The sequence below is a fragment of the Elephantulus edwardii genome, unplaced genomic scaffold, assembly GCF_000299155.1.
Source record: "Elephantulus edwardii isolate Elephantulus edwardi_28Jun2011 unplaced genomic scaffold, EleEdw1.0 scaffold00634, whole genome shotgun sequence".
In the NCBI taxonomy this organism is placed as follows: domain Eukaryota; kingdom Metazoa; phylum Chordata; class Mammalia; order Macroscelidea; family Macroscelididae; genus Elephantulus; species Elephantulus edwardii.
In genome coordinates this window covers 114754-125742 of record NW_006400384.1, presented here as the reverse complement: position 1 = coordinate 125742, position 10989 = coordinate 114754, and the positions used below count along the sequence as shown (strand labels likewise).

The following is a 10989-nucleotide window of genomic DNA, read 5'->3' as shown; positions in this document are numbered from 1 at the left end:
CCCCAACCCCGAGGTTAGTCCCATTCTACAACAGTGGCCTCATGTAATATTTGTCCTTTTGTGACTGAGATACTTCACTCAGCATAATGTCCTCCATGGTCACCCATTTTGAATAATATTGCATGAGTTCCTTGTTTTCCAATGCAGCATAGTATTTCACTGTGTGAATATACCACAGCTTCTCTATCCATTCGTTTTTTGATGGACACTTAGGTCATTTCCAAATCCTTGCTATTGTGAACAAAGCCATGATAAAGATGGGTGTGCATATATCTGCTTGGGTGTCAGTTATGGTCTCTTTGGGGGTATATTCCCAGTAGTGGAATTGCTGGGTCAAATGGTATTTCTATTTGCAACTTCTTGAAAAAGCACCATACCACCTTCCACAGTGGTTGCACCATGATTAGGTATTATTTGTATGACAACAGTCCAGAATAAGAGCTGCATAGCAAAGTAGACTGGACTGGGGGTGGGGAATTGTACAATGAAAGAATTTTTTTTTCCAAAGAGAAAAGCAGGGCAGGTCAGGGAAGAAAATGTACAACAATGAATTAGTGGAAATCCAAGTTCTCTATAAACTCTCATTAAAAGAATTTAAAAAAAGAATGGGGCATTTTGGCCTTTTCCCACTCCTACTTCTGGAAAGGGCCATCAGATTCCTTCGGGACCTGTAGTTTTCTAATAAAAGTTACCTTTTTCTCTCACCACAAGGAAGAAAAACAAGAAAGGGGTATTTTATATCTCAGTGAAGCAGAAGACCCTTTAGAGGGCCAACACAGTGACTGCAGCAAATGGATTAGAGCACAGCAGATGGTGAGACTGGTGCAGTGCCAGCAAAGCCCGGATCTGTTGTACATGGGTCACCGAGGCAGAATCAACTCGACAGCACCCAGCTACACTGAGTCTGTAAATACAATGTGTCTATAAACTGAAAGACCTATTCATTATGACTTTCTAAAGTTATCATTAGCATACAAATGAACGTAATTTCTTGAAAAGAATGTGTCACTGAATGAGTTTCAATCTTACCTCTATGAACTGAGTGTTGATAAATTTATCTAAGGAGATTGAGCGATGTTTTGTTTAATGGTTTGTGGACACAAAGAGATAGTAGAGTGTTGGAAGAATCTATTAAATGAGCTCTGGTGACAGTCTTTCCCCAAAGGCACCATCTCTGACAGTTCTAATCCTCCAACTGCTCTGAGGGATAAAGACAGGCTATCTCCTCCCATGTGATTTACTAATTCCAAATACCCATGGAGGATTAGCTATGTGTCAGCTCTGACTTTATAGCTGAGATCTTTTTTATTAAAAGGAAAGAGTTAGAAACAAGACTAAATGAAAGGTTATTTTTCTATGAATAGGCTAATGGCAGATCAGAAATGAATGCATATTGAAATAAATTGCCACACACAAAATTCAGTGGTGTTCTGAAAGTGGTATACACAAGATCCAATGATACATCTCAATAAAGGCTGGGAAAACACAAGCAAAAATTGTAAGGATTACATATTAATGCATCTGTTGCTGCAAAATGCTATACATGCTAAAAGGCTAAGCAAGAATGAGATGTATGAAATGGATCTCACCGAGTGAAGTCTTAATAGTCTCGACTTCAGCATCTTTTCATTTGAGACCTCCGAACCATGAGGGCCAAGTGGAGGGAAAAGCAAATAGGCGGCTGAAGTGTAAAAGGAAGATGAGGCAAAGACCCAAGTTCTAAAACTTCTATCACCATGATCGCCATGAACACCTCTGAGAGGCCCACCTTCCTACTTCAAAAGCAGCCCCTTTTTGATCTATTGCTCCAGACCTGTGGTATTCTGGACTAATTCTAGCTTAGTTGTTGTTGGATGTTAAAGTACACAATTTAAGTCATCTCTTCTGCTGTCTTAGCTAAAGGGTCAAATAAAAAAAGTATTTCTTGAAAGGCTACAATGCAATCTGAATGTGTCATCAAATCACCTGTGACTCATAGAAACCCTATGTATAAGAGCTCTGAATCCTACTTTATTCTGAGCCAACTTTATTGGTGGTCTCCAACATACCTACCCCCATTTTCCTCATTACTGAGTCAATCCATCTCATTGAGCATATTCCTCTCTTGTACTCTCTCCACCCTCCCAAGCCTAATGTCCTTCTCCAAGGACTGGTCCCTCCTTGCAATATGCCCAAAGTATGTCAAACAAAGCTTCAGAATCCTTGCCTCCAAGAAGCAGCCTGGTTTCACCCTTGCCTGTTCTCTTAGCAGTCCATGGTATATTCTTTTCCAGCACCATAGCTCAAAGGAAATTCTCCTATCATCCCTAGTCATTGTCCAGATTTCTGATGCATAGCAAGTAATTGCAAAGACCATAGCCCATATAGGGTGCACCTTAGTCTCCAGATGGACATAATTGCTCTTTAGTACTCTGGAGATACCCCTGACTGCAGACTTTCCCAATGCAATTCATCTTTTTATTTCCTGGCTGCTGGTACCAAGAATGTTGATTGTGGAGCCAAGCAAACTAAAGCTGTTAACAATTTCAATCTCTTTACTGTCTATCATGATGCTGCCAATAGGCCCAGTGGTGAGAATTTTTGTTTTCTTGATGTTGAGCTTTAATCAATATTGAAGGCTGCAGTCCTTGACCTTCTGCAGCAAGTGCTTCAGGTCCTCCTCAGTTTCGTCAAGCAGGGTTGTGTCGTCTGCATAACGCAGGTGGTTGAGTCTTCCTCCTATCATGATGCCATATTTCTCCTTATAGAACCTAGCCTCACTGATGATCTGCTTCGCATATAGACTGAGAAGACAGGTGATAGGACACAGCCCTGGCTTACACTATATATAAAGGTAGTGTGGACAGATAAGTTTAAGTTTCCTTAAAAGAAAAATGCGATACATGTTCAAATTATGCGTACATCTTTGAATGGGTTATTGATAGAACACAAAGGTATTACTTCTTGAAATGGAAAAACAAACAAACAAACCCCTAAAATTGAATGGTATCGGATGTATCTTTATGAATGCATCTATTAAGAAAGGAAACTTTCCTATACAAGAATGAGTAACTTAGTAAACTTAGTAAAAGTTATCTGTGTTTATGAATGGGATTTTAGCAGCCCCATTTAACATGGAGTACTGTCCCCATATTTTAATAGTACTCTTCCTACTTCCTCTGATTCTCATTTCCATTTGTCCTTCTTCCTGTCTGCTGTCCTGTGTCCTCATGGCTGACTGTTTTGAGGCTTCCATTCCTTTCTGATATTACTGATGAGCTTATAGGCCTCTCTACAGTTTGCCTGAAAATTGGGCGATTTTGAATTTTGGTCTATACTGTTCTCCTGCTCTATCAGGAAACTTCTAATTGTAATCCCTTTCAGTGAGGTCAGGCATCATTTTGGGATCTACTCCTCTGGGACTCGGGGTGTATTTACAAATGGAACACTGAGTGTGCATGGTTCATTAGATCTTTGAACTAATTATCTTAGTTTTTATTTACTCTTTTTGACTCCAGATGGAAAAGACTGGAAGTTGATCTTAGATGGCTGCTCATAAGCTTTAAAGACTTTAGTCTACAATCACCTACTCATTGTCTTTGTGCACTGTTACACCAATTGACCTGACCTTCTGTGAGACTATATCCCTGAACTCCCAGGCCAGACAACTCATCTTCTTAAGGTGTTTGGCCATGACTAAGAAGTTTTTGCGTACGACATTTTTGGTGGCTTATAAATGAGTTCTGAACTTCTCTGTCACCATGTCTAGTTGGGAAGATGGGGTACAGCTGTGAGGGAAGGGGGTACCCCTTCATTACTGTCCACACAGACGGAGTTTTCACACCCATTGGGTTCCCCAGGATTTCCAGCTCGATCATGCCTCTATAAGCCTGTTATTCTCATTTTTCTTATTTACTCTGATTACTGCCCATCTTACCAATTAGAATGTTAAGCTTCACAACAGTATATGTTTTTATGTGCTGTTTCCCCAGGACCCAAAACAGTGCCTGGTGCATACGTGGCATTTAATCACTACCCTATGAACAAATGGATCTCTTTGATTCTTATGGTGACTCTGTCAACAAATGGATTCACTCATTTCATTCTTCCAAGCCCTGTGCTGCAAGTGGAAGACAGAGAGATAGCATGAAATCAAGGCCACTTCCCTCATGGAGTTTTTGAGTCCTGAAGCAATCAAACTCTGTATGCAATAATGGCAAACTGGTAAAGTTATGAATGGAAAAGTACAAAATACTCCACACCAGGTGCACTGTGATCGTTTTGGTTTCTTTTCACAGTCGAATCCTGACGTTAATCTCTCTAGAGAGTGAATCAAACTTTAGGAGAGACCTATTCTGAGATCTCCGATTCAAAGCCAGATCTGCTTTGCCCCTCTTTACATTAAATCCCTCAAGCGGAAGTTAACAGTTATCCTTTTGAGTCTCAGCCCAAAAGGTAACTAGAATTTTAGGGGCAAGAGGGCTGGTAGTGTCCTCTGTTGGGGTCTTTATTGTACCTGTTTACATAAAGCCCGAATATCTGACCCCTTCCCTTGATAAAGAGTGTAAGACTCAGGGTGAAGTCTCTGAGCACTAGACCGTAGGACTGACACCTACCCCACAGGTCTAGCCTCCCATTTGGGGGAAAAAACCGGTAAGAGGCAGTCAGTGCAACTGACTTGTACTTGCAAGGGAAAGTGCATAATGGTGGGAGGAGTGGAAACTTCAACAGTTAAAGTCCAGTTCCAATGCTGGGCTATATTCTCTTCTAGCCTTTCTGCCTAGGGGTTCAGCTGACCGGGGGAGGAGCTGCATGGGTTAAAATAAAACACTGCCAGAGACCAGCAAGACCTTGATTCTCCCACAGAAGCTGCCTCCTAATAAAGATGAGGTTATGCCAACAGGAAAGGTCAACAAATGCGAAAAGTAACAGTAAAAACATCTTGAACATTTTACTGCTTATGTAATGATAAGGTTCTCAAGAGAAGCTATGACAATGTACAGGCCAGGAGGATACTCAACCTTACCTCTTGCCTGAGGAGTCTTGAGTAGTTCATCCCATAACCCAGCACTTTCCTACTCGTCAGCATAAAAATCTGAATGAATAAAAACGATCATATCAGATAGAAAGATAGAATTACTAAAAAGCATTCATTACTAAAGGTCGGCATAGCAGCAAAATAAAACTCATTGCTGTGGAGTCAGTTCTGTCTCATAGGGACCTGTAAGATAACAGAATCACCTCATAGTTTCTAAGACTGTAAATCTTACGGGATCAGACTGTCACATCTTTCTCCCATAGAAGGTAGGTTTGAACTGTTATGTGCTGAGTTGCTTGCGACTTATAGCGACCCTATGTACAACAGCCCTATACCCTGCTCTATCTCTTGCCAACCTTATTGTCTCTGACACATCTATCCCTATTACCCCAGTGACTGAATCAATCCATCTCATTTGAGGGTATTCCTCTCCTGAGCTGTCCCGCCACCCTTCCAAGCATTATGCCCCTCTCCAAGGACTGATCCTGCCTTGAAACATGTCCAAAGTATGTCAGACGAAGCTTCAGAATCCTTGCCTCCAAGGAACAGCCCGGCTTCAACCTCTCCAGCACGAACTTCTTTGTTCTCCCAGCAGTCCATGGTATATTCAATACTCTTCTCCAGCACCAAAGCTCAAAGGCATCAACTTGTCTTCTATCATCCCTAGTCATTGTCCAGCTCTCTGAAGCATAGCAAGAATGGCAAGGACCATGGCCTGTATCAGGCGCACCTTAGTCTCCAGACTGACATCGTTGCTCCTCCTAAGAGAGGTCTCCGACAGTACACTTTCCCAATGCAATTCGTCTTTTAATTTCCTGGCTGCTGGCATCAAGGGTGTTGATGGCAGAGCCAAGCAAAGTGAAGCTGTCAGCAATCTCAATGTCTTCACCACGTATCATGATGGTGCCAATTGGCCCAGTGGTGAGAATCCTTGTTTTCTTTTTGTTGAGCTTCAATCATATTGAAGGCTTCAATCCTTGACCTTCTGCAGCAAGCGCTTCAGGTCCTAACCACGGAGCCACCAGAGACAAGCCGGGATTAAAAACCTGACTGCTCTGGCTAAAGAATGATGTCAAAGAATACGGGTATTCTTGGCAAGCTGTTCAAAATTCCAGACAGGAAAAGCTTTCCAAGAAGACAGAAAAGCACGTGAGCAAAGCAGAAAGTGGCCAGTACGAGGAACGCGCATCAGAGTCCAAGTTCCCAGTCTCTGCGGCCCAGGCATTATCGCGCAGAGCCTCCTCGCAAACAAGCAAGATTATACAAACCCAGCCCAAAGCCCAACTACGCATGCGGCTACCTTCAACCCCACAATGCACAGCGCTCGGGGGGCGGTGGGGGGGGGGCGCTGTCTCCGCCTGACTTCCGATCCCTGTCTTCCGGTGAGCTCTGAGTGCCCCTCCGGCAAGCCGGGATTTGGAGGAGATAAAGCAACTCAGAGGACGGGAGCATCACCTTTACGGTCAGTACTGAGAGAGCAGACTACTGCCGTGAAGTGCTGGGATTGACGAGAATGAGGATGCTTGCTTGCTCCGGCTGGAAAAGACGAGGCATGCCGCACTGGGCGCCGCCATGACAGCCTGGTTACCGGAAAAGGCGTGTCCGTCCTTTCTGATTGATCCTTCGCGGTCACCTGCCTCGAGATGTGAGTATCCCGAGCGCCCCCTCCGTACCTTGTCTTCCCCAGGTCCTGGCCATTGTTCTACGCGCTCAGAAACACTACCCTCCCAGTCTCCTTTCAGCGTTCACTTCGCCCTTCAAAAGCTAGGACATTTTGTCCCCACCCCGCCTTCCTAAGGTTCGGGCTCCGCTCCTTGTCCTCGTCGTGCGGTAGTGGGCTTGGGGGTTAGGGAGGGTTTGAGGGTTAGGGAATGACTTCCAGGTCCTTAGAGCCTAAGTTCTCTCTGCCCCAAGGTTAAGGAGACTATACCTTTTGAGTACTGTCCCCTGAATCTTCCCAGAACCACAGAACGTACCACGAGAGCCCACCAATTTATTCCTAAATCGCTGCAAGAACCTCAACCAAAACCCAGACCTACTGCCTTCAGGTCCATACAGGTCCTCCAAAGCCGTCATGCGGAAGGAGACTGCCAGTCTGTCTTGTACGAAGCGACTGGTGAATGCCAAGCAGCCAAGGAGCACTACCCCACCAGAGCTCCTTAAAAGTTTATACAATACTCCTGGGCCTCTCTACATAAAAAAGACTGATAACCCAATTACAAAATGGACAAAAGACGTGGTAAGAATTTTCACAGAGGAAGATAACTCGAATGGCAGACACATGAAGAAATGCTCCAAATCACTGGCAGTTAGATTCAGATCAAAACCACAATGAAGTACCATTTCAGTCCAGTAACAGTGGCAAAGTTTAACAGGGCAGCAAGTAATAAATGTTGAAGAGGATGTGGCGAGAAAGGAACTCATACATTGTTGGTAGGTTTGTAAAATGGTGCAACCATTCTGGAAGTCAGTTTGGTGCTTCCTCAAAAAGTTGAACATAGAAATTCTATATGACTCAGCTATTCCACGATTTGGAATATACCCTGAAAAAATGAGAACTGAGGCACAAACGGAGGTTTTTGCACCAGTGTTAATAGCAGCATTATTCACCATCACAAGAACATGGAAACATCCCAAATGACCAGTCACAAATTAATGGATTGAGAAATTATGGTACATTTACCCAATGGAATATTACCCAGCACACAGGAGCAATGATTTTTTAATTTATTACCTAACTTGGGAAGGACTGGAGAGCATTATGCTGAGTGAACTAATCCAGTCCCACAAGGATAAAAATTGTATAAAGCCATTATTGTAGAATGAGTATAAAGATCCAAGGGAGGTGGGGGAGGGTGGAAGCACAGGGATGAGGATGTGCAGGGGGAGGGGAGAATTAATCATGGGGTTATACAATTTGTTGGGTGGGGGATGAGGGAATTTGAAAGAATTTGTTTCTAAAAAGAATGTATTCAAATTTTGTAAATAAACTAGTAGAGAAAACAACAACAAAAACCCCTCCAGGTGGTGGTGATTGTAGCGTGCCATCCAGTCGGAACAGACCTGTCGCTGACCCTCCAGCAAGTTTTCAGAGGCAGTAAATTGCACAGGAGGAGATTGTCTAACCTCCTTCTGCAGAGCAACTGGTTGGTGGGTTTGAACTGGTTGCAGCACAGCTTCTTACCAGTAGGCCACCAGAGCTCCCTTGAACGCCTCAGATTTACTCCAAGGACTCAGGTTCATTCAGGGCTTCCAGATCACACTTTTAGGAACCTGAGGCCCACTTGGGATCCCCACAGAAGGGCCTTAATCCCATCTCCCATACTGCTGGAAACTTCCTCAGGATCTCATCCCACTACTTAGACCTCCAAATCCATTTAGAACTTTCAGATCATCTTTCTACATTTTAGATCTAATAGGGCTTCAAGCCCTCCATATGTACTCTAAGATGACCCTTGGCTTTTAAGATCCTTTTTCGAAAGCCCCAAGATCTTGCTTTTCAAGCTTTAAAACAACCAGACCTAGTTTTAGGGTCTCCACTGTCTCCCTAGGAGTTAACAGTCTGCTTTATAATGCTTCTGGGCTTAGGCTTCTTCACACCTCTCTGGCTACATCCCAAAATTCTTGGAATTTCTTGGTCCACCCAGGACCCCAAGTTCTGTCTATGGCCCAGGTTAGAACTCCTTCTCTCCATGCTCCCCACAGTGACGACTTGCTTTCTCTGTTCTGTAGGCAAGCAGCCCTTGAGATCACTGCTCGCTATTGCAGTCGGGAACTGGAGCAGTATGGCCAGTGTGTGGCTGCCAAGCCCGAGTCGTGGCAGCGGGACTGTCACCACCTCAAGATGAGCATTTCTCGCTGCACGTCCACACAGTGAGTTGAGCAGGACGGGTGGGCAGTGTGTATGGGGTGGGGGGGGGCAGAATTGAGTAAGTGGTTTCCAGCTTCTTAAAAGCTCTTCTCCCATAGCCCAATTATCCGCCAGATCCGCCAGGTCTGTGCTGAACCGTTCCTGGCCTTTGAGGAGTGTCTCCGAAAGAATGAAGCAGTGATAGGCAACTGTGCAGAGCATATACACCGCTTCCTGCAGTGCGCTGAGACGGTCCAGCTGCCACATTCACCTTCTGCTGGGGAGGTAGGTGGTCATGCCCCTTTATCCACCTTCCTGCCCCGTCCTCTCAGTCTACTTTCCCGCTCTGCAGTCGTCATTGTCACCCCTTTACCTTTCACCAAGGCCTTATCTGTACGCCTGAAACATGATTGTCTCTTGTCAAGAAATCTCTCTATGCACTGCTCCTGCTTAAAAACTTTTCCATAGCTCTTTGTGAAGCCCACAGGACCATGCAGGAAGTCACCCCTCAGTTGTGAGCCCCACCTGTTCCCACTTCCACCTCAAGCTCTAGGTTCCAGCCTCTGAACATTCAGACATTATGTCTTTCCTGTTCAAGGCTTTTGTCCGTCTGTTTCCCTCTGCCCAGATTGCTCTTCTGAATCAGTCCCCTTACTAATTTCTATTGTTTAGTCGTTCTCTTTCTCAGAAAACCTCCCAGTCATTCTCTTTCTCGGAAAACCTCTCAGGATGCCCCAGATCCTTTCTCATGTCCCCAGATACCCTTCATCATGCACTGTATCATTTATAATTACCACTGTCTCGTTGCCTGCTTTGAGAGACTTCTTAACTAGTAATTGAGGAAATGCATTTAAGTTACTGATTCCTTTTGAAATGAAAAGTTCAGACTCCAAGAACAGATAACAGCTGAGAGATTTTTAATTCTCCTTAGAAGACACACAGTAAGATTGCATGTTGTCTTTGGTAGATTCTCTTTCATTGTGTATGAACTCTTTCAAGTTTTTCAGGCATATAAGCAATTAAGATTTTCACCTTCCTGTCTGAGGGCCACTTACTTCTTCCTTCCCTGCATGAACAGACAGGCTTGCCTTGTCTCTCTGTGACTACCTCTGCCTCCTCTTACTTCATTCTGCCTCAGAGCCAAATAAGCTTTTAAAGACCCAGATCACGAGACATCTCTCCCTTAAAAGCCTCCCATGGCTCCCCAGTGCAGTGCTGCTCCCCATAGTCCGTTAGCTTTCCAGGGATACTAGTCCTGCCACACCTTCTCCTTCCCTGGCTTGGGGCTCTGCGATTCAGACTTCTTCTAGTTTCTGTCTTAGAAAATTGCAAACAAAAAAAAAAAAGAGAGAGAAAATTGCAAACAAATATTCTCATCTCAAAATATGCTGTAAAGACTTCCTGGGACATCTGGTTTTATAGCCAACCAAGTACTCATGTATCCCTCAAGCTCTGACATTTCTGTTCCTGGCCATAGTCTTGTTTTCTTTATGGGATTTATTACTGGTTGACTTGTTTGGGTTCATTTGTTGACAGTCTCTTTCAGCCTGACTGTAATCTCTCTAGAATCAAGACTTTTTGCCTGTTGTGTCTATTGGATCTCCAGGCTAGTAACATTACCAGGCACACAGCTTATACTCAGGAAACGGTGAAATGGTGTTATCTCTGTGCTCCTCCTACTAGTCTGTAGGGACACCCTAATCATAGTCGGCCAAAAGCACATGGCTGATTTGTTTCGTGAAAGGTTGCCACAATTGTTCCCTGATGCTCTTGCTCCACCATGGCCTGTGCTGGGGCAGCTCTGTGGTATCCATATTCTCCAGTGTCCACACACTTAACATGGCTAGGCACAGAAGAGATGCCAATTGATACTTATGTGTTTTCTCCACAGACAGAGCCTCTTCTGGCCTCATGAGGATTTTTGGCTGCAGGAAAATTGGACATGATTAACTGAGCAAACTTTATGCCCTTGCCTCCACATGGAGAGGCCTGGTGGAATCCCAGGTGCAGTCAGGCCATATGACATCTCTGGAAATGAGGGCTAACAGCAGCAACAACAAAATAAATATTTTATGTACCAGTTTTGATTCTTGCCTTTAGCACTTGAAGGGACCTGAGAAAG

At 44.2% G+C, this 10989-nt stretch overlaps 1 protein-coding gene across 1 annotated transcript; it reads left to right on the top strand.

Moving 5' to 3' along the window:
- Nucleotides 1–8749: 8749 nt before the first annotated feature.
- On the top strand, nt 8750–9420 carry LOC102871373 (coiled-coil-helix-coiled-coil-helix domain-containing protein 5-like; the record flags this gene model as incomplete). The annotated part of the gene is made up of 3 exons (XM_006903397.1): nt 8750–8890; nt 8987–9260; nt 9415–9420. Coding segments are annotated over 3 exons (421 nt in total), but the record flags the coding sequence as incomplete, so codon positions are not given.
- Between the last annotated feature and the right edge of the window lie 1569 nt (nt 9421–10989).